The following is a 26,423-nucleotide window of genomic DNA, read 5'->3' on the forward strand; positions in this document are numbered from 1 at the left end:
TTTCTGCATTTGTATTGAACCATAAGTTTTAGAATCGTTATAACTATTTTTTTTTAAAACTCGTAGCTAGTTACCGTCTTCGACAAACTTGTTAACCAAGGTTTGAATTATCGTTTTATAAAGTTGGTTTTTCATATTGAGTAAAATAGCGGGAAGCTACCGACCGCTCCCAAACTTTGCACAGGCATTTGGGACCACAAAAGGAACTCAAAAAGTGCTGTGCTGAAAAATGTCATTTTCGAGCCACTCTAGTGTTCACCTCGTAGACCAGAGTATAGCAGAATTTGACCCGACGGCAATCTGTGTTTTGTTTTTTGAAAAATCTCAAAAACGATTCCTTGAAAATGCATATGATTTTCGTGTTCAGCGACCTAAAATTGACTCAGGAAACACCTTTTTTCTTAACTTCATGCGAATACCCCAAAATTTGTAAACTAGTGATTTTATTTGATAATTATTAGTTAATCCAAAAAAACAGGTTCTTTTCACGCAGAAGAGAATAGCAACCGGGGTGCGTCTCTTCAGTTAATCGATTTTGAGCAACAGTGTGCGGATCAAGTCAAATATATTGGAAGCCAAATATAACTGCTTTACTCACATAGAATTCAGAGTCAAAAGAGCGTGCATGGCCTTCGGGCAGTGTAGACGAACTTTTGGAATGACCTGGTGTCTCAAACCCAATAACATCTGTTGGATTTACAAGACAATACGTCCAATACCGTCTTACATATGCTTTGTGTGGTGGCAGAGGGGATAGATGGTGATGGTCCAATCGAAGCTAAACCATCTGCAAAGAATGGCGCTCATGGTGTTGACTGGCGCTTTCGCGACAACTCCGACTGCTGCCTTTGAGACCCTTCTAAATATGAAACCATAATAATTACACAGGATGAAAAAACTCTGGCTCCCAGTGTTATTACACTCACATGTAGTTTTTCTTATAGAACATTCCATATGTCGATTCCCTCTCAAAAGGTGTGGTTTACTGATTATGTGGAGAGACAACAACAAACGCAAGTGTCATTTACTATCGTGAAATGAGATTGGAATAGTCTCACTCATTTGGTAGATACTGTACTGTATTCCAAGCAGAAATCTTCGCTATTATGTGCGAGATACAATCGGTCCTTCAACAGGGCTTATTCGGCAAAGTTATTAACAGAGTTAAAAATATTCAAATTCATTGAATGAAAATTGATCATATTCAGCCGCATTCATTTTCAATATTCAGTGACGCAGCTGAAAACGTCAAACGAACAAACCACCCATTCATCTATGCAGATTTTCATTCGTCTCCGATTATTACACGAAGCGAACGTGCAGCAACGAATCAAACGCATCAAAGTAGGCCTTGACACAATGTAAGCGATGACAATTGTTGTTTTATATGCTTTACCGGCATTTGAAAACATTTTCCTAGATAATTAGTGAAATGAATATATTGTACGATATTCAACTGAATGAATAACATGGATATTTGAATGAATATTTTTTCTATTTACCGCGAGTAGCATCAGGTTCATTTTCAGCCGTCAAAAAAGAGCTTCGATTATTTTTAACTCTGGTTATTAACTTCTGCTACGATAGTTAGGCTGCAATCGAGGCCCTTAGCTAAGACAAATCAGAAGAATTTAGCATTAACAATACTATCAACATCGTTTGGGTGTACGGACATTCATAAACTTGTGTAGTGCTGACGATAATACCATGGCTTTTATGCATTTACGATGCTAATGCAGAACTTAATTGCATTATAAATGCTGATATAAGATTTTTTTGCAATATTAATGCAAATAAACAGTCCATATAGTACAATGGCTGGCTTACGAATACTTGGGTTTGCTAGGTATCTAGGAATGGGTTGGAGAGAGTATGTATTTATCATATTTGGCCAATATGTACAAATACTGTCTAGAAGTATTGAAGGTCATCCGTGATACTTCCCAAAAACCATTTTCTATTACCCATAAAATATTGTTTAAACTGGTGTTTACGAAGTTAAAATTGTTTCCCGGAGCGAGACAACAGACTCAAACGCCATGTTTTATAATCTTCAGACTTTTTAATGGAGTTGAAATTATCCGAACATTGATTAACAAGACTTTTTCCCATTTTATCCACAAGTTGGCAGTTAGAGCACAAAATAACCCTTGGCGGCTCCGGTATGTGACATGCAGTGTCGCAAACAAACATATCTTGTGATCCATTTTTCTATTTCGATATGTGCAGATTCGTTCGGATTTTTTGATAAGTTCAATACGTTGTTGAAGATATTTATCTAAACAAACCTGTTTGATTTTATAATGGACATGACTTATCAGCCGAGGGGGATTTTTCATGAAGTTCATATATGCATTGATAAACAAGTGCAACCGACAAGGAGCTCTTTCATATAAAAGACCGCACGAGCCTCGTAGAACCATCAAAGCCTTTGTCCTATTCGCAACTCTGGAGTTGATCTGCAATCGAATCGTATACAAATCACTGCAAGTATGGTTGGAAAACTATTTTTAGCACTTGCTATCTTGATGGCTGCGACCGGGTGCTTTGGGCAGGTGAGTGTCATATTCTTTTTTATTTATTTTTTACCTTCAAGCAAAGGTATCCCCTTAACAGCCTTCAGGTTCCCTCAGTCCGGACTACAAAGGGCACAACAATATCAGAAGAGGCAACATAGCTGAGGTTGGATCGCAGACTCAATCCGATGTCAATGCGAATCCGTTAAACACAGACTCCAACCGACTGGACACCAATGCGCAAAAATCGTTCGACAAGCTCAATGGAGTACCCATCGAGAGTAACGGCGACAGTCTGGATTGGAACAATGTCAGAGGTCGGCACCGAAGAGCGATCGACAACGGAAGATTGAACCTGTGGCAGAACAAACAGCACTCCATATATGCTTACGGATTGGGGGGACCGAACCGGGGTGGTAGGCCTAACTACGGAGCCAGTATCGGTTATAGTTATCGGTTTTAGTTGCATTTTATTCAATTCGTTTGTCGTCACTATCAACTTATCTTTTAATATGAGAACCATTTTCAAAATTTCAAAATAATCAGGAGTAGGGAAGCTGTGGGTCAGATGAACATCTGTCAAGTATTAAACTGATTTCTCAACTACCAAATACGCAATAAATTTGATGAAAACTAAATTCTGCATTCGTGTCTGACGTTGATGTTGAATTCGACGGCGCCGATGGTTGGGTGGTAAGCGTGACCGCCACCCACCCCAGTTGGTCTGGGTTCAATCCCAGTCGAGGTCGTTGAGATTTTTCAGAGGTGAGAAAAATCTGAGGTCACGCCTTCCTTCGGAAGGGAAGTAAAGCCGTTGGTCCCCGGTCCATGCATTGATGGGTCGATATCCAATCCAGATAGTGGGAGTGTCACCTCTCTGGCGTCGGTGTTTGGCCTCGTAGCGGAAATAGGCCGACGGAAAATAAACAGAATTGGAAGAAGAAGATGTTGAATTCGATTAACAGAAAATACGATCCTTTGCGATGAAATTTTAATTTTATTCTGAAAGCGGTATTACATCATCGTAAACATTTTTTCTCACAATAGTGGATCAGTTGAAACCCTCTCTCTGCAAAGATCACTACGGTGACTTCCGGTATAGCTTGCGGCGAGCAAGTCGATACGGCGATAGTTCATCTAGGAAGGTTCTAATCCAAAGAGCTACAGCAAAAAGTAATGGACCAGCTGCCGGAGCTGCTAACGAAAACCAGAAGAATTCGTCTTTTTGAATCCCAGCCGATCAAAAGAGACCCAGGTCTGTAGTGTGGCCTTCTGACGCACTTGGCGGAGTTACAGTTTTGGTGTTTGCATTGGCATTGTTCTTTATTTTCGCGTATTGTACAGTGACTTGCCTGTTGACTGGCTGCAATAAGACTAGCCCTTTTTCGGATGGATGGTGTTTCCTTTGCTGATCGGGGGTGAAACGAATGATACTTTTCTTTCGTAATCATAGATTACATCCCCATATTAAATTTTTACTGATTTTGAAAATAAAAGTGAATAGTTTTGGTTAATATGCATCATCTAAAATAAGAAGTGAACTTCAATTATGGACAATCATTTTCTAAAAATTCTGCCTTTGTTATCTCTCAGTCACCAGAGGCCTCTTTCAAAACCTGCTACTGCTGAATCTCCTTCGCTATCTATTGACGAATTCCAACGTATATCCTTATTTTCAACTACTTGAACATCATCCGCTCGTTGTGGCCTAACCGTATCTTGAATCTCATCATGTCCCAAGCTAGCCTGACTTAGACTTCTTGAAAGATCGTTTATCTCGTCTTGCAGAACATTTTCCGAACCTACCATCCCCCCAGATGAACTTTCTGCTATCGGAAGTTCCAGAAATTCATCATCACTGGATTCTGAATCACTAAATAGGTTTGCAGATTCCCTACGCTGACGTGATACATTTGTGGTGTTCGTAGCCGATGACTCCAGCATAGACTGCCTTTTGACTGGTGTTCGACTCCCATAATTGGATGACTTGTGAGATGTTGGTACTGTTGCTGAGGGAAGAGAGACTTCAGATGTAGACTTAGTGACGCTCGTGTTGAATTTTATTTGGTTTAAGTGACGTTTGATGAGCCGTCCTGACTCGACCAATTCTACTCTGTAATTACGTCTACCTAAGACTACCCGACGAACCGCTGGGGCCCATGCAGCCTTATTTGGATTTCTGTAATCTCGTACTATGACACAATCTCCAACATTGAATACAGTGTAACCTGGCGGGGTCGTTACTCCCAGCACTTATGACACCCCCTCTACACTTCTCAGGGAAGGCTTGCGATTGCGAACTATTGCCAAGAACACGCTTGTTTGACCTTCAAGTAAAAACCCACTATATTTCCGGATATCGATGTCACTTTTTATTCTTCTGTTGGTTGAGCACTTTTCCCACTTTCTTAACCTACTCCTATCTCGCGTGCCGATGGTAGCACTACACCTGCTGTTGTTTCGGGACCCCTTCTGCTACTGCTGCTTCGCCGTCGTGCTCAGTGGTGTTCACAGTTTTCGTCGTAGCTCGCGGGGCGGCCACGGAATCTACGTTGGTTGTTAACGGCGTCTCGTTGCCTGCAGATGGACCTTGGTAACCCTGCTGTGCTGGCCTGAATGTGGTAACGTATCCAGGCAGCTTTTAGGAGGCCGATAGGAATGGCGTCGGCCTTGACTCCGCGATGGCGGTCGCAACTATATCGCGCTTTTATGATGGTTGACGGGTCGGGAAACTCCAGCGGTCTAGCACGCTCTGGAGGTTTCCTAGGGTAAAACCGAAGGATCCTGTTGGTAAATTGCAGTGGGTACGGTCGGGTTGGTATGGGAAGTTCTACTTGGAAGGGCCATTACCTGGTTGTCTTCTCCTTATTCGCTTCCTCTTTCGTCACTTAAATGCAATCACTGCTCAAAACTTTATCATCCTTTAAAACTTTTCGTACCGCTTTGCTAGGTGGTTACCAGGCTAATGGCGTTTTTAGTCCTGGTCGTTCACCTCGAACCTCGACCGTTGACCCCTCAGTCGTCCACATATTCCGCCCCATTCTGTCCTTATAGTTGTGTGGTTATCGCCACCCTCCATGGCCGCCTACTTCCTTCGATATGCGCTACCAGTGGTGGGTGGTGGAAACTGCTGCATGTGATGGATGGCTGCGTGCTATGTGGGTGATGGGCGCTTAGCGTTAGATGTTACATTTATTTTCTTGTAACTCACTATACACAAATAAACACAAAAATTACGAATCGCGAAAATCTCAACAGTCTTCGACGAAGCTAAACCACTTGTTACAACAGCATTTCGGCTTCCATAATAATTAGTCCTCTGTGACTCTTCTTTGCTGTTGTTTCCACTTCATTTCTTGTTGTAAGACGAATCGGTTTAAACAAATCTAGAGAAGTTTTAATATCTCGTCCTAGCATGGCCATAACTGGACATATTTGCGTTGTACAATGTACCGATTTACGATATCCAAATTTGCTATTACATTGTTTCCCGCAGACAAACATTTCAACAGTGCAGACTTGAAGGTTTTAACCACATTTTCGGCCTCGCCATTTGCTGTCGGATGACCAGAACTTGTTAAAAGTTGCTTGATACCGTTGACCGCCATAAAACGTTTAACAGGATTCGCCACAAACTGAGTGCCATTATCGCTCACCAATTCGTCAAACAGGCCAAAACGCGAAATGCACTCCACCAATTTATCCAGAACAAACTCGGCGGTGCAACTCTTGGTAGGAAAAACTTCTACCCATTTCGAGAGAGCATCAAACACTATGAAATAACTCCGTTGATTGGACAAGCAAAGTTCGGAATCAACTCCGCTTTTGGCGGGGACTGACTGTGCAACACTTTGTCCCCCGGTCAATCGAGCGAAAATCTCGTCCGCCGTGGGTAGGGGATGCTTTACATCTTTAACAAACCGGTTGACCGATACCTTGTAATCACCGCAAAGTCTCAATCCACCATCTGATTATGTTCCGGCACCAATGGTTTTCTTCGTGGTGAGCTGGCACACTTCGTGATTACACCCGCACGTTTCATCTTCTCCAATTCCGTATTCATCTGATTATGAAAGTCAAACAATACCTGACGAGGTTTTTTAAATAACGAAATAGCGCTTTCCTCTATTTCCAAAAAAACCGTGCAGTGTCTGTAGCGTCCCAGTTCCCCATTGAAGAGTTCACGGTACATCGAAGCACCGTGCTATTACCCACACTGTTGATGACGGTCAGACGAATTCCAAAAGCTAGTGAATCGCTGTAGTTGATGTTGAATCTGCTTCGTATTTCAAGGTTATCTCCTGCGCTTTCTCCAGAGTAAGTGTTTCGTTTTGCTCACATACTCGATCGAACGCCTTACCAACACCCTTGTCCATAAATAAACTTAAAGAACAGGTTGTGCTGCAATGCATCTCCAAACTTGCAGTTTGCTGCGAGATTTTTGATCAGTACAATCCAGTTGTTAATTGACTCGGAGGCGCCTCCCCCTCGTTGAGCTCGGAAAAATGTTCTTCTCTCTTTGTGCACGACGACTGGAGGCGTGAAGTGCGTAGACAACACTGTGCATAAATCGTTGTAACTTTTTTCCTTCGGCTGATCAGGAGTACACAGGTAACGAAGCAGCTTATATGTACACGCACTGATATGGTTGATCAGAACTGCTTTCTTCATGTCGTCCGCAATCTTATTGGAAACAAAAAAAAAGTTCCAATTGCTCTCTATAAAGCTCCCATTTTTCCGACTCGCTGTCATAGCAGCGATAATTTGCCGACTCCGCCGCCATCTTGCCTGCTACGATGTGTTTTTGCAAACTATAACTTGCAAATTCGCAGGTTCTACTCAATTTCCGACTTTTTACTCGTCACCGATGTAGTGTCCGGTAGAGCACTCTAGTTAGAGTGTGGCCAAGAGGCCATGACGTATCCAAACGAACATGGAATTTGACGTATACACAATAGAAATACATCAAATTTCATGTTCGTTTGGATACCTCATGGCCTCTTGGCCACACTCTAACTAGAGTGCTCTAGTGTCCGGTGCCTGACATCGCTTGACTCGTGATATTCATAAAAGAATGGGTTACCCGTTGGTTTTAGTGTTCTTTATTTTCACGTATTGTACAGTGACTTGCCTGTTGACTGGCTGCAATAAGATTAGCCCTTTTTCTATCGGTTAGTGTTTCCTTTGCTGACCGGGCGTGAATCGATGCATACTCTTCTTTCGTAATCAATGATTAAAATTAGCAACTTCATTTATGACTTATCCTCACATGGTTTGTAAAGCAGATCCAGCATTAGCTACGGGCAGTCAATATGTTTAAGTTCACTCTAGATTGTCTGTAAAGAAAGATTCGACTGAAGTTCGTTTATGTTGGAGTGCCGCTTAATTCAGCACTCATGTTCGAATTCCAGCCACAAAATTTGAACTGCATTCAGCCGTTACAGATATCTCAAAAGTTCGCTGAGAAAAGCTCAGAATTATGCAAAATAAGAAAATGACCTTACTGGCGACAAGAGTTATAAATATTCAAATTCATTGAATGAAAATCGATCATATTCAGCCGCATTCATTTTCAATATTCAGTGACGCAGCTGAAAACGTCAAATGAACAAACCACCCATTCATCCATGCAAATTTTCATTCGTCTCCGATTATTACACGAAGCGAACGTGCTGCAACGAATCAAACGCATCAAAGTAGGCGTAATTGTTGTTTTATATGCCTTACCGATATTTGAAAACATTTGCCTAAATAATTTGTTAAATTGAATATTATTGTACGACATTCAACAAATTCTCTTCTTCGGCAAGGATCGTCTGCCTATTCTTCTTGCATAGCGCGTCATGTATTGCAGCATTGTACTAAATACAAGCAAATGAGCCATTGTAGCAATAAGGCTCGGTGTGATGATTGCACAGAGAATTATGAGAATGACTTTTTCATTGAAAATACTGAAAAGTGTGCTTATAGTGGAGAGAGTCCACATGATCAATTGTCATGCCCCGCTTGCACACAACTCCCGGAGAATATGAAGCATTCCAAAGGAATTTCCTTTAGAACTCGTTTTGCAGGAATACCAAAAAGAGCTGCACAACTTATCACGATAAATCATTACACTCTGTTGGCTCGGGGAGATTGTACTTAAGACGATCCCCATGTGGGGACATCTTTTACTATTCCGGAAAACTATAAGCGCGCTTCTTGTGAAGGCTTAAATTTTTCTCTTGAAAGGCCGCCAAGATAACAGCTCGAAGAACTATTGTTGCCAGCGCTTCCAGAAACATCACAAACCTTGTGACATTTCAACCAGATTCAACTTATGGGGTTTTCGATTGATTGACACCGGTGTAGTGGATTGCACTAGTTTTGCACTTTCTAGCAGAAGTGTCAATGGAACATACCCAGTTTTCTGCACTTCTGCTAGAACGTGCAAAAACGGTGCAGTTTCAGTGCACTCCACTACACCGGTGTCAATCAATCGAAAACCCCATTAGTGTAGGACTTCAGCAGCTTCGTGCTATTGTGGAACTTCTCCCGGCACCAAGGAGAGTTCAATTCCCACATTACGGCTTGGGGTTGTATTCTCGACCATAATTGATTTAGATAACTCCACGATCTTTGCTTTAAGAATCTACAATCAGACACCCGCACTGTCTGTTAAGAAAGAATAATTTAAATTATCGGGCTATCGACAACTTCTGCTAAGCAGCATTCGGCTACTCAGCCAATAATTTAACGTAGAACACCCATTCAATAACGCCTTTTTTGAGTAATGAAATGCCGTTTATTTTAAAACAAGTTTTACTTGAGATTACTATATTATCCTGCAACAAAATTAGTTTATTATTTGCCATTAAGGAATGGGAATATCTTCCGACCATAAAGTATTTGATAAAACTATGACGTTCCAATATGAAAGTGGCCACTGGTACGACACTACATCGTGATAAAAACCTTGACTAAACATCCCTTACATCGCAGCAAACAACAAATAAATACTATGCGTCTAATTTATTACTCCCAAGAATTGGTTTAGTAGTTTACCCTTCCGATGCCCAGCTTGTACAGAGCATCACAGGAAGGCATCTTAAGCTGTTGGGCTTGATTCAGCTGGGTTCGGCTGCCAAAGCTTTTAGCTCGAGCCATCATCGCATCCCGATAGTTCCGTTCATTGTAGCAAGTGCGTTTCATATACAGAATGTATTCCTCCTCTACCGAGTGCTCTAACCGACTCAGAGAACCCTGGTACTCGCTGACAAAGTTATGCTTCACGTAGTATGGAATTTTCAAGTTTAGTGTTCGACGTTCCACCGAGTATGTGCTGTAAAAGTGGCAAAATTTTTAATTGAAAACTAGTAAACAGTTGTCCTCCCGGGACAAAAAACTTACACAGTTTGCTGTAGACTGTACATTGGACCCGACGACAAATACGTCGACAACAGTGTTACAACAATGAAAGTCACTACCATGGCGATTATCAGGCTTGGTTGAGTTGAAGGGGGCTCTTGAGATTGCCGCGTTCTTCCACGAGTCTGCTGCGGTGGAAAGCCTCCACCGAAGAACATGTTAAAGAGATCATTGGGGTTGATGTCCGACTCGAAGCTACGTCCGAAGCTGTACTCGTGGTGATGATTGTATCCACCACCATTTGAATGATTGGAATGATAGTTACTAGTACCGTCTTGATTCCTATACAAATCGTATTCTTTCCGCTTCTGAGCATCAGTCAAAACTGCCACCGCATTACCCAACGATTTAAATGCTTCTACAGAACCGGGAGCTTTGTTCTTATCTGGATGAAGCTGCAACGCTAGCTTTTTGTATGCTTTCTTAACCTCTGAATCAGTAGCTTCCTTAGTAACCCCTAATACTTCATAATAATCCTTACATTTCTGGATTCTCTTCACCACGTCCAGCTGTTCCTGGGTGTAGTCAACGTTTAGCTTCGGTTCCTGCGGTTTTTCATTCTCCCTGTTCGCCGCCCTGCGACGAGCGGTCGATTCTTCTGATCGCGTCGTCCCACTTTTTGCCGCACCAGCGCCAGAGGTGGCATTTCGAATGCGTCTTAGCAGAACCTCTGCCTCCTTAGTGGGGTACAGTCGGAGAGATTTCTCCAGGAATTTTTCAGCCTTCTCAACGTTGCCGGCCCTGAACGCAGTGACCGCAATGTCAATGCACCGCTTCGATTCATCTTTGTTGACCTCCATCGCGATGTGCGCCTTTGTGTGTCGGTCGCGCTTTCAGCAGGCTAAAATCAAAGATACAATGAATTTTCGTAATTACCAGGTTGCATGCAAATCATGCATGTCTAATTCTATTTGTGTTCTAATAATAATTATTATAGGCCAGTCCCATACCGGAAAGTAACTGTTATATCAATTCCATGAGAGACAAAACAAAGATAAACAAAAACAGATAGTGTGAGTCGAGGTGGTTATGCGTAGAACAACGTAACATTCTTCTAATTTCTATAATCCGAGTGTTTAATTTAATTGTCAATTGCTGTCATCGTGCGCATAAAAGTCCTACCTGCATAATAAATCCAAAACAAATAGGACATCCATGCGTGTTACGATAGATTATCTTTTGGTTGATATACGATATCGTGGACTTGCAATGAAAATTTAAATGGCCTTGAACAACGTTTGCTAAGCCGCGATAAATGAGTCGTAGGTGAAGTAAAAACTAGGCTTTACGTTGAAATTTCAATATGAATTTTGAACTAAGAAAAATCGATTCTGTCATTGAATTGGAATTTTTGAACTAGCAGTCTTACTGTGTTGAAAGCTTGATTCTAAACTTACCCAGCACTTAGCTCTTAAAGTTGACACACAAAAATCTGGACAGCCTGAAATATTCCGAGCTGAAAACCAATTTATTTGTTTAATTAGAAATATTTTCACAAAATTGACCTGATAATGTAGAACACGTACCTCCACTTCAGCTGTCACTGTCACCCGCACTGAGCAGTCATTTCACAGATCGAAGTAACAGCACATAAACTAAAGAGCTCCAGTACAGCTGCCATGATTTCCAAAAATGTTGAAACAGCGTACTAGATTATTGTTTTGGATGGAATATTGCATCCAAATTCTCGACAAACATATGATTACGGCCTAAAAGCCAACTGTCACAATCCACTTTGAATGGAAATTCCGAACAAACCGTTACACGCCAATCACAGATGTTGGTAGTAAACAAAAGAGAAAAGTTTTCTCTTTCATAAAATGTTGTGAACTGTGTTCGACCAGTAACGGTTTGTCTGGAATTTCCATTCAAAGTGGATTTTGACAGTTGGCTTTTAGGCCGTAATCATATGTTTGTCGAGAAATGTTGTATGAAATATGATTCCTATTTTTCGCCCGCTACTGCAGTTAAAGTAAACTGATATAAAAATTAAGAAAAAGGACAGCACCACAATGTTGTTATTTGTTTCGTATAGTTTTTGGATATTTTGTCAACCTGAAAATGTACGAAGCAAATTATCACAACTTGCAATGTCTGAAGTTTGCCGTCGTTGCTATTTGCTTGCTATAAAACACTATAAAATTTATCACTGTGCCTTTATGTTGCCAACAAGATTTTACTCAAGATTGTTGTACTCAATATAGTACACGCAGAAAAAAAAATTAGTGAAAATAAACAAATTTTGGTTTTAAATAAGGATTTTCCCGTTTGATATAGTGATAAACAAGATTCAGGTTTGATTCTATCAATGATGTTAAAAGGGATTATAACTACTAGAGGGAGCAAAGCGCTACTGTCTTCATGTATTCACGGACTGAAACATGGGGTCTCGTTCTAGCATATTGTATCCCAGTACTTAGACAAGTGTATACCCAGGGCAATATGTGTCAAATAATGGGCCTAGCATATGTAAGAGCGATATGATAAATTTTCAGTGTTAACAGCGACATGCAACCTCTAGTAGCTATAATCTCTTGTTGCTTAAAATTACGAACAAATTCATTTGTTGGCTTTTCAATAGTTTCAACAAATATTTCGTTTGAAACAACAAAATCATGATAAGTTCGAAAAAACAAAAACTAATCTTTTGTATTAACCAAAGGAGAGAACAACTCAAATTTAGTTGAAATTAAACAAAGATTCTGTTGGTTTTTAACAATGGGATCAGTTAGAAGTATTTGTTGAAATATTTAAACCAAATACATGTTTTCGAAAAACGCCATTTCAGTTTTAAAAACCTGTTTTAATTCACCTAGTGATGCAATTATGCCTTTCTCATTTATCTAAACTATGATTTAATGCCTGGTTACGTTCAATATAAAAATGTGGAAAAGTCTATTACATTCTTATCACACTTGATAACCATATATAAGTGCACGACTGTCATGAACCTGATAAGCAACATGTCGACGACACTGACATACTTGAAACAAACAAAAATATAATATTTATATAGCTTAATCAGCGTGAGTTCAATGTTGGGGAGCTTGGGTTGCTTATCTATCCTTTCGGCCATCATATCGTATAGTAGATAGACTTAATATTTGTATCTACAAATGCGATATGATACCTGGTGCAGAAAGGGCACTAATTACCTGACCATCTTCTTTCATTTGATTGTCTGCTCAGGAAATCATTTTCCGTACCCAAATATCACATGTGACGCTAGTGATAAATGGAGAAAACCACGAGGACGGTGGAAGAGCAGTGGGTACAAGGCCAAGTGCTTCCTGGCTGGTACCAAAATGATAAGCAAAGGAAAAGTAAGGGTTATGTTCGGGGTCTGAAAGGAGAGCATTTCGTATTTATTTTCAATTTTTTGCTTTGTCTTTTCATTTGTTTCTCTTGCTACAATATATGCAACTCGGTGCAAGAGAACGTGACGGCCAAGGAAACGGAAAGCCAATAGCCCAAACAGATCAGGAACAGGAAGGAGGACTGCGAACAAGGAAACAAACAACAGATGAGAAATCGTTTACTTATTTATTATAACTACAATACTAATCACAATTATTTTGCTTTTATTTTGCTTTGCTTGTTTCGTTTCAGCAAACCAAAATCTATACGGACTAGCACATACGAACAGTTAGGCTTTGTAGGTTCTCATCTTGACAGAGTCTAGATGGGCGGATGAACGTCTGCCAGGGTGTGGGCTGAGAAATGATAATCACAATGACACTGTACGAGATGGCGCTGGGCCTGTGGCTTTCGACTGGCATGGTCCATTCTCATTGATTCGGAAGTCTTCTTGGCTGGTTGGTAGATATGTGCTCCTACTTGCAAGTTGATCAATTCGCTTGGGTGGGGGACATGTGGATCCTACTATTCAGGACTTGTTCTTATGAATATTAAACTCGACCAAGCACACCGGCTGTCAGAAATGATAAGCAACCCTTTCGGGTCGGTGTGGTCTATTCGAGTCGAACCAGGCGGACATTCGGTTCGAGCAAACTTTATGGGGAATAGTGGATAATTATTTCTTATGCCTCTTGTTCACGCACTTCGCCACTCTTCTTACTTTCTGGATCTATTAGGAACTTTTGCCGTTGTTTTCACCTGCTTGACCAGGACTAATGCATCCACTGCACTTTCCGCTATCGCTCGCGGGTTAAACCGTTTTACGGGGACTTTGGATATCGCGAAATGAAAACTCGTAAGATTTGTATGACCGACACCACTGATTGCTTTTTACTATCTATTTATTGTATGTTTTTTGTGTACATTTGTCTATGTGTGTTTATGTTACGGCTGTTTGACAGCTATGTTATGGACTGCAGAATTCATTTCTGCTTAGGGTTTGCACAGTGGGCTGACTGTGCGAATCGTACGGTAAGTATTTTACATTGCATTTTGTATATAAAATTCTAGGATTAGTTCAATTCTTCTTAGGGCTAGGTAAGTATTTACAGATATTTACATTGCATAAAATTTCATTTTCTTTCAGGTTCGTATTGTGGTGGATTAGAGGTGAGTATTGAACATTCCGGCCGCCAATGAAATTTTAAGGAATTCAACGGGCATTAGCGGCGGAAGTTTAAGCTTCTTGCGATGACTGACGTTCAACGGATATGGAGATCTGGATTCGTCTTGCCGGTACAGGTCTCCTTACAGCTTCCAGGATGATTTTTCGAGGTGCGTCGGGTCCGACTGCAGGATACTGTCCGGGAGTGGTGTGCTGTAAAGGAGGAACATCTGTACGCGAAGTGTTGGTTTGACAAATTAGGATGGGGTACTTAACTTGAGTCAAGTCCCAGCCGGGGGTTCTAGGAACCCACACGGCGAGGCTTGGTTCTTTACAGGTGAACCACGAACCGCTCGATACCCCCGAGCTTGGGCCAGGATCTCGACTCATTTCCCTGAGTAGGGGCCGGGAGCTCTTCCGGCGGCTTTGTACCCTGAGCAAGGGCCGGGACCTCGTCCGGCGGCTCTGTTCCCTGAGCAAGGGCCTTCATTTGGCGTTGTTGACGCAGGGCTGCTAGTTGGTGCGGGACTCTGTGCTACGATGGGTGGCGCAACTTCAACCGGAAGTAAGTAGAGCTTCGGGATGGCGCGTTGAACGATGCCGAAGGTCGACTTCACGGTGGCGACACGAACAAGGGCGTCAGGGCCGGGATGAACGTTGAGCACGCGTCCCAGGGGCCATGTCAACGGCGGTCCTCTCTTTTTTGAGAGCGACGATGGAACCAACGGCTAGATTGTCCATGGCTTCTGTCGAGCGGTAGCGATTTTGCAGGGTGGCGAGATACTCCTTGTGCCAACGACTCCAGAAGTGCTGAGTTAGCTGTTGTACTTGTTCCCATCGAGACAACCTGGAATCAGGAACTTCACGGCAATCTGGATCAGGTACCGCATTCAACGGACGACCAATCAGGAAATGTCCTGGAGTCAGAGCAAGTACATCGGATGGATTGTCCGGCAACGGCGTGATTGGGCGAGAGTTTATCATTGATTTGCGAAGCAGGGTCTTCACGGATTTCACGCAGGCTTCTCAGATTCCACCGAATGTGAGAGAGCGAGGTGGGATGAAGTGGAACTGTATTCCGTTGTCTGCGCATTCGTTTGCTACGGCATCTTAGTGAACTTGAGTTCGGAAAAGCTTCCACAGTTCTTCCAGTTCTCGCTGTGCTCCAACGAAATTCGTAGCGTTGTCGCAGTAGATATGCACAGGTTTGCCTCTACGGCCGACGAATCTGCGCAGGCTCGCAATGAATGTGCCGGTGGTCAGATCTGACATAAGGTCCAAGTGCACGGCTTTGGTAGTCATGCATACGTATACGGTGATGTAGGCTTTGAAGAATGGCGATCTCTTATTCCGGAGTGACGTTCTCACGTACATTGGTCCAGCCAAGTCAACGCCAACATTCTGAAACGGGTACGACATGTTCACCCGAACAGATGGCAGATCCCCCATCAGCTGCTGCAACGGTTTGGGTTTGGTACGTGCGCAGACCATGCAGCCGTGTACAATGTTTCGTCCGCCGAGAGGCCAGAATCTCAACGAGGACAGCAGTAAGCTGGGACCGGCATGGAGCGTTTTTTGGTGTTCCCTCGTAGCGATCATGTCGGTCAGACGATGTTTAGGGAGGACGATCGGGTGTCTTCCGTCGACAGGTATTCCAGCATTGTGTAGCCGGCCGCCGACACGAATAATACCGTCTAGGAGTGTCGGGTGCAGAAACCGTAGCTTGGATTTACGGTTTACTTTTCCAACAGTTTCAAGTTGGCGTATCTCGTTGGCAAAGTGCTGCTGTTGTATGCGACGTACAGGATTCAGCAGAGTGCAATCAATGTCAATAGCCGTCAACGGGCCGACAAGAATAGGCTGGTGATTCTTGCGGTGGAGACAATTAGCGGCGAAACATCGAAGAAGTGTGCTGATCCGAAGTAGCTGACGAAGATTGGAATAGCGACCGACGATATCTGACCGTTCTTCGCTCACGACAGGAAGGGCAATAGTCTGTCGGACCTCCGGTTGGTCTGAGTTTGCTACGATTATTGGTTTTAGCCACTGCGGTCCGTTCCACTACAGTGTACTAGCGAGGAGTTCATCGAGGTCCATTCCTCGAGAAACGAGATCGGCGGGATTGTCTTCGGATGGCACATGATTCCAAACAGCGTGGGAGGTCAGCTATTGGATTTCAGCCACTCGGTTGGCTACGAACGTCTTCCATTGATTGACCCAACCAGAACCATACCTGTTCTTAGTAGCGACGCTCATGATCATAATTATAAATTGAAAATGCTAAAGTTGGGCTTAAGGACTGGAACATAGCCCGACAAACAAACTATGGAGCGGAAGGATCACGACAAGTATAACCCGAATATTTAGCGGAACTATAGTAGAACTTTCGGATTGCAGCGCGACGAATGACTAACGAGTGAATGTATTTTCGCACCTTTATCACAGAGAACAGACATATAAGCTAGAACAAACTTTCCCGAAAAACCTGTGTAAACATTTAAATGAATATACGTTGAAAATTACCATCGCATACAGGTTCGCATGCGTGAATCACCATTGTATCCAAGTTTGCACACAAGTCCCGTATAGTGATTGCTGGCCGATCGAAGCGCCGGCCAATGTCAAGTTGTTACTTACTGTTGTCATTTCAAAGCGACAGTTTTATTTCTTACACAAGTTGAAAACTTTACTTGTATGTCAGTTTTCAGTGCCTTTATTGTCAAGAGCAGAGTTAAAAATAATCGAAGCCCTTTTTTGACGGCTGAAAATGAACCTGACGCGTGACGTGAATAGAAAAAATATTCACTCAAATATCCATCCTTATTCATTCAGTTGAATATCGTACAATATATTCATTTTACTAATTATCTAGAAAAATGTTTTCAAATGCCCGTAAAGCATATGAAACAACAATCATCATCGTTTACATTGTGCCAGGGCCTACTTTGATGCATTTGATTCGTTGCTGCACGGTCGCTTCGTGTAACAATCGGAGACGAATGAAAATCTGCATGGATGAATGGGCAGTTTGTTCATTTGACGTTTTGACTATTTTTTAACTCTGGTCAAGAGTATACAATGGAATGAAAGTAAAAATACATGAGCACCGCGGCTGTCTGCTATGCTCTCTCTTTGTTTGATGTTTACTTACAGAGAACAGACATATGAGCTAGAAAAAAAAAATTCCCGGAAAACCTGTGTAAACATTTAAATGAAAATACGTTGGAAATCACCATCGCTTTCAGGTTCGAGTGCGTGAATCACCATCGAGGGGCAGATCACTCTAGGAATGTAAAACAAATTTGCATCAACTTAGAAAAAATGCATTTAATTTCCATTTTTGCATCAACTTTGCACTCCCTCGCAGAAAAGATTTCTTAACACTCGTCCTACGCTGATCCACTTTGTTCGATTTCGCCGTTGCGTGCAATGCATTACGAATTTCTATTTTGATGGAAAGAAATGCATTTAATTTCGCTGATTTTTAAAAATGAATCACAAGTGGTCTGCCCCTAGATCACCATTGTATTCAAGTTTGCACTCAACGTCCGTAGCAAATCGTGGCGCCGGCTGGTGGCAAGTTGCTACTTGTTGGTGGAATTTCAAAATGACAGTTTCATTTCTTACACACATTGGTAACTTTACTTGTATGTCAGCTCCCCATGGTTTACTCACGCTTTGCGGTTCACAGATAAGTGGCAAGATAGCGCACTTCCCACAGGGCTATCGATGCCAGTTTATATTTTTACGCGGATTAAAGTACGCCTAAGTGTAAAAATACAGTCTACCATTATTTATTACTCCGTCCTGACTAGCCAGGGAATCAGCAGTCGTAGACAATATTTGTGAAATGTATTATTGATGGCATTTAAAACTGGACTCCATAAAAGTGCGATTTTTCTTATAAAAGTGCGCTTTTACATTAAATCGTTTTCATATATGAGGCGCACTTATTCCTCGTTGGATAATACATAAGTGCGTAATAGACACCAAGACAATTCAATGTAAAAGCGCAGTTTTATTTGTGTTTCCGCACTTTTAATCGCACTTATTATGTGCGCAATGCGCTATATTCAAAGTTTTACAGTGCGTTTTTTTCCCTTTCAGAACACAACGAAGGGAAAACATTTTTGGACGAGTTTATATGCGTTTGATCTGCGGAACATCGACTAATTGCAAACCTTCACCATGTTTCTTCAAGCTATAATAGCCGGGACGGTGCTGTTCCTGATCATACAGTACATTCGCGAAAGAAACACAATGAAGAAGATCGCAAAGCATTTCGGAGGACCAAAACCGCTGCCGCTGGTTGGCAACCTGCTGGAGTTTAATACGGACGCTCCCGGTAAGCTTTGCTGCTTGCTTATCACAGTGTGATTGCTATCATCACCGATGGGCCAAAGTATACTCGAACCCGCTGAAGTGAGAGAATTAGTACGAATAGCAACACGTCGCGGCGAAAAGTTGTAGGCTAAAATAAGTTGAGCTGAATAGTATAAAAGCCTCTACCATTATTTTTTTTCTTACGACGCCGTCTTTCAATCTTAACGTTACAGGAATATTCGAAGTTGGTATCAGACTGTTGAAACTCCATGGACCTGATACCTTCATTTGGGGTCTGTTCAATCGGTGCCTGCTGCTCGTGAGCAGCCCCAAGAATGTCGAAAAGATTCTGATGGCGAAGCAGACGAAGAAGTCTCTGTTATACACGTTTCTGGAATCTTGGCTAGGAACTGGATTGCTGATGTCCAGTGGGGAAAAGTGGTTGCAACGGCGTCGTATTATCACACCGGCGTTCCACATCAAGATCCTGGAAGAGTTTGTGGCGGTGTTCAATAAAGAGGCCGACTTGATTGTGAAAAACCTACGAAAGCACGTAGGTGGAAAGGAATTCGACATCTACTCCTATGTCACGCTAATGGCGTTAGATAGTATTTGTGGTAAGTGGTTGGGTATTAGCGTAACTCGACTCGTCAATGTTCCATCTGACTTTTTGATTTGAACAGAGACGTCGATGGGAACATCAGTCAACGCACAGAACGATCCAGACAACGACTACGTTAAGAATGTTAAAAGGTAAGCGATGACTTAAAACAAGTAAACTTTTTAATAAGTGGCTGTCTAGCATGTTGGTCCTGTTTCTGCTACGAGTTACCGACCCTTTGGCCGGCTATCCTGTATTGTATGAACTGGTTCATCCACGCGCCTACAAAGCGCGGAAAATAGTTCGAGAACTGCACAAATTCACAGATTCTGTAATAGCTGAACGAAGAAAACAATTGCAAGAAAGTGGTCAGAAAGGACAAAGCTTGACTCAGAGTGATCAAAAGCTTTATTCAAAGCAGATGACATTTTTGGATTTGCTACTGAATGTTAATGTGGATGGTATGCCGTTAGATGATCTCGAGATCCGTGAGGAAGTCGATACATTTATGGTCGAGGTAGGTATTGGACATTTTTGAGCGAAATTGGAAGACTAATGGCTGCTTTTCAGGGTCATGACACAATAGCTAGTGGAACTTCGTTCGCACTTTACGAGCTGGCTCGTAATCAACAGGTACAGGATCGCATCTATGATGAAATCGTTGCAATCCTCGGTGAAAACAACCGCGAGGCTGATCTGACATATCAGGTTCTGCAGGAATTCAAATATCTGGAAAGCGCCATCAAGGAAGCACTGCGTCTTTACCCTTCTGTACCCTTCATTGGGCGACACCTGGTGGAAGACACTGAGCTTGGTTCGGCGAACGTATCTCTTTGATGAATATTATGCTTCTTATTGTAGTTTTCTCACTACAGATGGCATCACACTGCCCGCTGGCATGGAAGTACTCGTAGCGATCTATATGATTCATCGAAATCCGGAAGTATTTCCTGATCCCGATCGCTACGATCCCGAACGATTCTCGGAGGATGCCGAATCAAAGCGAGGGCCTTACGACTACATACCGTTCAGTGTCGGAGCACGGAACTGCATTGGCCAGCGATTCGCCATGGTGGAGATGAAAGTGGTACTGATTAAACTGATTTCCAACTATCGGGTTCTGCCGGGAGAATCAACGGGAAAATTGCGAGTACAGACTGATTTGGTCCTTCGGCCTCATATGGGTGTTCCAGTGACGTTGGTGGAACGCGTTTGAAATTGTGAAATGCATTCGATTCCTAAGTATATGTGTGTACTACCAGGACACGTTACTCTGCACGTGGGTTTTTTCACGGATAAAAAATAATGCAAATAATCCGGGTTTTAGATATGTTTTTAAGGTATAGATAGTGGTTTGTTTACTGGTGCGGCGAATCACTTGGTGGTGTTGTTGCTGCGTTAAAATTTTTGACAGGAAAATGTGTACATGGTGTTAGGTACAGTTCATGTGATAAAGAAAAGAAAGCGGTGTCGAATCCGCTCTGCATTTTTTCTAGCAGCTTTGACATATCGTTCATTGTGATGATAGGCTTGCTCGTTTTTTTTTTAAAAAAAGGTGAAATACAGTGTTAAAGTCTACGGTAGAATTTTCTTTCGAATCATCGTGACGCCGGTGGCTGTTAAATACCCGCAACGGCCTGCAAGATCTGTGCTCTACTGCCTTCGGTGAAGTGAGCTTGGTTCGACTTCCAGGTTGTTTCCAACATCTTTAGATACAGTAGCGTGATTGCAGGCCATTGAAGCCCTTGAACCACGCCATTTTTTCCAAGCCAGCAATCGAACAAAGGTGCTTTGTTCTTGCGCCTTTTGTACTAGCGTAACTATGAGTAGCACTCCAAGGACTTACTGACTGCCCACAACTACGATTTAGATCTCTGCTTTTTCTCTTTCCGAGGAACTTCTTCAAATTTGATCAACCTTTCATATCGAGCGGAACATATTCCAACCGAGGTTACTTCCCACTGGCTTTGCTTGGACGTGCGGACCAGTTCTTGCAACGGTACCAGGAGGAACGGGACTGCTTCGAGGTAGCTATACGCTTGGAAAACCTTGAGGAAATTTGACGGGAACTATGCGAGATGATATGATGCGCAATCTCAGCTATCGCTCTTCTTTTGAGACACAATCAGGCATTGTAATTGTCACTCACGCATGCGGAGAAGAATCTTATCCGATGTACAACTTTTCCGTGATAAAATGAGTCGCTAAATTCTCCATCTCCATAAATAGCGTGAGTATAATTTTCCCGATAAAATTCATCTGATTTTTTTCTTCTCACCGGAGAAGGTGATATTTTAATTTCATGGAAATCAATAAAAGTGTCAAAAATACATTTCATGTCCAAGAACGACGACAAAGAAGTACGATACACTTTTCTTGCACTAATGCATTAGAATCCAGATCGAATATGGCGACTGTGCTTGGCTAAATTTCATTTTTTTTTATATTGGCCGAAAACTTCACACTAGTTCTATAATAATAATAAGACCCAGAGACTTTGCAATTTGAGAGTTAAGTACAGAGGAATGCGCATTCAATAGAACCTTAGTAACATTGCGAGCCTCTTTCTCTTTCGCTTATCACGACTTCACTACAAAACTTGGTACTATTTTTTCAGTACATATTGAAAGCTGACCATAGCACCGACGAACCGACATGACAGAGGCATTCGAAAAGTATCCCATACAAAATAACGATAGTTTTGAAATGAAGCGATCACTACTTTCAAACTGCGACAGATCGCTCCGCCATGTTTGAATCTGGGCAGTTTTCTAGATAAGTATGTTGATATTACAGAAGCTGTGCAATTCCCTCAGCTGCGTATGTAGTGGTAATATGCATCAAAATAATATTGAGAACTCATGAAAAATGCATGTATTCTGTTACTTTTTTGCTTGTAACGGACAGTTTTGTTAAATAGTACATATATACACTCAGGCAAAAAATACAGCGAATTTCATAGGAATATGGTATAATTTTTAGCCACAAGTAGCACGTATGTAAATCATAAGATTATCTTATGAAACGGCTTTTATTTGGTCAAATCGGTTTGCTATGATTTCATGTTCCATAAGGCATCTTTGAATTATCATAAAACAATATTATACATTTCTCTTATGTTTATGAGAATCATAAGATGCTCGTATGAAACTTGAACGACTGGCATATGCAATAACTTGTAAAATGTAAAGGTAATCATACAAGTCGTAAGTTTTTCATATTAATCTTATGAAAACATAGTTTTGTTACTTTTCTAGTCATCATAAGATGAATCTTATGAATTTCGCTATGCATTTTGCCTTAGTGTAGGATAACAAAAAAAACTGCAAAAACGATCTTCAACATGTTAAGAAAGTTTTTTCGTTCTAGCATACCTGGTACAACGTCGACAAACCTTGTTTTTTGCGTACTGTTGTGTTATCAACGAAGACTACTACGCGAACCATTATACAGATGCCGCTTGTGTAACAACGTATTTTAATTTAAACAATTAGGACAATATCTGACGCATTTTTTGTTCCATGTGGCACGTCGGTTCGTCGGTGACTGAAAGCCATTCGGTAGATGAGTTCAATTCGCATTCAGGCGAATGAAAATTATACAACCTTGCTTTTATCAGAATTCTGGCAGGAAACCGGTAGTGCTCGGTTTCAGCTGGAATGCTGCCAGGAATGTACAATATTGTTGGACTCCTGCCAGTGTTTTGTTCGACTTTTACAATAATTCTGTCCGGAAGATATTGCAATGGTTTTGGTACGGATCTCTTCAGAATTATTCTGTCATTTAACTCGGCTCCAGTCTGATAGAAACCCGGCGGACGGACATCTACCGGAAGATTTCATGTCTGGGGAGATGTTGATTCGTTTAGAGTTACTATATTAAGAGTTAGGCGGACACAAAAGCTGGAAAACTGGCAGCTCTTATTTCAGGAAAAAAAAACATTGGCATCCCATGTAAATGTTCAAGATCTAGCTTAATAATTTCATTGTCGTCGTAAGTAAGAACTTTACATGCACGAATAGAAAAACCAATTCGAAGATCTGATTATATGATTTCATACTTGTGCGAATATCTCGTCTTGTTACAGAAAATAATTTGGTTCTTTACGTTTCTCTACACAAGATAAGAGTAAAATAGTTATGACCATAATCAGAATACCTTTTCCATATACATCTAAAGAGAACATGTTAGAGCATGTTCAGGAGAGATTCAGTTTTAGATTTATAATTTTGACAGTGCTATAATATAAAACTGGAAATTTTAAAACTGGAACTATCTGTCCCCAGCAGCAGTTTTAGCGGGTGTTCTATTCAGTTTAAAATTCATGTCTCGCCATGCCTTCAGCGTTACTGCATTCAAATGTATTTTTCCCCAGTCTATCTGTTCTAAGTGTCTCTGCTGAAAACTTTGCATGTATTCAAAACACAGTTCTAAACCTGTTTTAAAATTAGCAACAAATAGAACGGCGTCGTATAACAGTTTTAAATTTTGAAACAAAACTGATAGAAATAATAAAACAAAACGCTCTGCTGGGGATGTGAAAGTTTCAGTTCCAGTTCTACTTTGAAATTCCTATATAAAATAAAACGCTCCTGAACATGCCCTTAAGTTTGCTCGATTGGCTCCGGTATTTGACATGTCCAATTGGCTCCGCTCAGTGTCTCCGCCTAACTATGAATATAGTAATTATAGATTCGATCCGGAAGATTTTCAGAAACTCCAATATAAGTGGAAGTTGCTTGATTTTGAAAGTCATCTTCTTGTATTTCCGAAAATCGATTTATTTTATTTTGAACTTTTAAAATTTAAAATGGAATCTATGTTTCTGTTTAGGTATGGTGGAATGAGGATAGTTTCTCATATGAACAGTGAAATAAATTTAATGGTAGAATTGCTTAAATTGGCTATTTTTCACAGATATAGAAAATAATACATGGGATGCGCCTTTTTTCAAATATTGCTCCATTCGAGCCGCCATGACATCAACAAATCACCACAAAATTTGCTTAAGGCTAGTTTACAGTTCGGGAAATGGGTCACGGGATTTTGCACCATTCGAGTGGTTAACACCGTCGTGAGCGGAACGATATTTATTTATTTATTTATCGCCTTCGAGCAAGCTCGTACAGACTTGTACTTAAATACTAATTACTTATACATACAATCATTATAACTTCAAAAAAACCGGATAGAATTATTTCGCACAAATCAAAAATTTATGAATTATTTACATATTTTATCCAGCAGGTTCCCAGACAGTCGTTCGATTTACAAATTCCCGAAAACAAACTCCTTTTCAGGGATGCCAACCTTCCAGATTTATCTGGATTCTTCCAGATTTTTAGGAGTCTTCCAGACATCCAGATTTACTTTTGTCTGATCCAGATATCAGAGATTTTGTCCAGACTTATCCAGACAATATGAAAAATAACAAAATGAAATACAAGAAGGCCTCGTTGATTTTTAAACCACTATTTAACAATGGCTGCAAACACCACATATCAAAATGTATTCGCTGAAAGTTAACAAAATTTTCCGAATTTTTATCAGTTGGAAGTTCCGGCAATCCAAAATGCTGATACCTCAGAAATTCAAATTTAATCTATTTCACGGATTCTCTATGCTGAAAATTAAGCATATGAATTCCGAATGGGCGCAACTACAGAATTTTCAGTAAGTCGAGACATATTTGTTTGACAACCAAAAAAAAAATGTCCAAATACAGCTCATAGATGGAACTTCCTAAAAAAATTAGCCATCCAGACAATTCCAGACTTTTTAAAAAAATATTACAGATCTTCTGAAAAAAACACTTGGCATCTCTGCTCCTTTTGGCCATGTTGACGGGTTTAACGCAATCTCCGTCAAATTGGCATCAATGCCAACTTTAAACGAAACGAAAGGCATCGTCAACACATTCTTCCACTGCGGTACTAGTTTATTCACCACGACTGTCTCAATCGCACTCCCCGTTGAAACACACGGTTAAATAAAACAACCTGCAGAATAAGTTCTTTTAACTTACTTTCGAGTTGTGCGTCGCTTTCGCACTTATTAGTGTTGTCAAAAACAAAAAGAGAGATTCGACTCAGTAGAGGTCTTCCGTGGAGGAAGGTACTTTTGAGTTGTTTGGGGTGAACTCAAAATTAGGTAAATTCAACTTAAATTTGAGTATAAAAAACCTATCAATGAGTTGTAATTTTTGCCGTGGTTAAATGGAAACTACCTTCAACACGGTTTACCTAATTTTAAGTTCCCCCACGATACCACGAGATTGAGTCAAGGGAACTCAATTTTAGGTAGTTTTTCGTTTCCGTGCAGCAACCATCTCGGCAATTTCTCGTTCACTGACAGTATTTTTTATTCTGGTAAGAAAGATCCAGCATCTCTCAGAAGGCGTTCTCATTGTCTTACACGAAGCTGTATCTGTTTTCGAACCATACCGAAGCTTTGTCGAAGATAATGGTGATGAGATAGTCGAATTAACAATTGATGTAGAGACTGGGACATTGCAATTCGAGTCTGTTAGCTCTGCTAAAGTTTCCTTAATGCTATTCATCTGATGTTTTAGTTCAGAGATTTCTTTGTGCAAATTCAAATCAAGTTTTTCAGCCTTCGGACTCGGGTCGACTATAGCAACAACGGAAGACTTAGAGGAAAAAGCTGCAATATCAAGCCATTTTCGCTTGTCCCGGAACACTTTCATGTCACGATTATCACACATCATCTTTCCGCATGCCATGCAAAGCCACCAGATGCTATTACTGCTACTATATATTTCCTCAGAAACTGCGAGATCGGCACATTTTAAGTGGTAAATATCGCATCTTTCTGCGCAAAATCCTTTACAAACGATCGTTTTTTCATCGTATTCTATTTTGGTAAAGCATTTGTTGCAAATCATTATCTAGTAGGCAGTCTCCAGCTCAGAAAATAGCAACAGAAGTAAACAATACCACTTCGTCGTCAAGCTCTGTGTAGATATAATCACACAATGGAATCACTGAATTCCACCCACTGATTCACAAAATTCCACTTCAACCAATTAGCTACT

The 26,423-nt window shown here is 41.2% G+C and overlaps 3 protein-coding genes across 3 annotated transcripts; 2 read left to right on the forward strand and 1 right to left on the reverse strand.

Moving 5' to 3' along the window:
* The first annotated feature begins 2,402 nt into the window (after positions 1-2,402).
* On the forward strand, positions 2,403-3,154 carry LOC131684720 (uncharacterized). Its single transcript, XM_058967830.1, has 2 exons — positions 2,403-2,555; positions 2,617-3,154. Exons 1-2 carry the CDS (start codon positions 2,493-2,495, stop codon positions 2,977-2,979), a joined length of 426 nt encoding a protein of 141 aa, XP_058823813.1. The 5' UTR covers positions 2,403-2,492; the 3' UTR covers positions 2,980-3,154.
* A 3,872-nt stretch (positions 3,155-7,026) lies between these two features.
* Positions 7,027-20,891, forward strand: LOC131684718 (cytochrome P450 4C1-like). The gene is made up of 7 exons (XM_058967828.1): positions 7,027-7,127; positions 18,553-18,790; positions 19,002-19,385; positions 19,452-19,521; positions 19,571-19,886; positions 19,940-20,183; positions 20,245-20,891. The coding sequence occupies exons 2-7, from the start codon at positions 18,634-18,636 to the stop codon at positions 20,583-20,585; spliced, it is 1,512 nt and encodes a 503-aa protein (XP_058823811.1). The 5' UTR covers positions 7,027-7,127; positions 18,553-18,633; the 3' UTR covers positions 20,586-20,891.
* LOC131684719 (dnaJ homolog subfamily B member 14-like) lies at positions 9,278-11,522 on the reverse strand. Its single transcript, XM_058967829.1, has 4 exons — positions 11,450-11,522; positions 11,321-11,379; positions 9,906-10,764; positions 9,278-9,837 (listed from the first exon to the last, which is right to left on the reverse strand). The coding sequence occupies exons 3-4, from the start codon at positions 10,721-10,723 to the stop codon at positions 9,549-9,551; spliced, it is 1,107 nt and encodes a 368-aa protein (XP_058823812.1). The 5' UTR covers positions 10,724-10,764; positions 11,321-11,379; positions 11,450-11,522; the 3' UTR covers positions 9,278-9,548.
* Positions 20,892-26,423: the final 5,532 nt, after the last annotated feature.

Source organism: Topomyia yanbarensis, chromosome 2 (genome assembly GCF_030247195.1).
Source record: "Topomyia yanbarensis strain Yona2022 chromosome 2, ASM3024719v1, whole genome shotgun sequence".
NCBI lineage: Eukaryota > Metazoa > Arthropoda > Insecta > Diptera > Culicidae > Topomyia > Topomyia yanbarensis.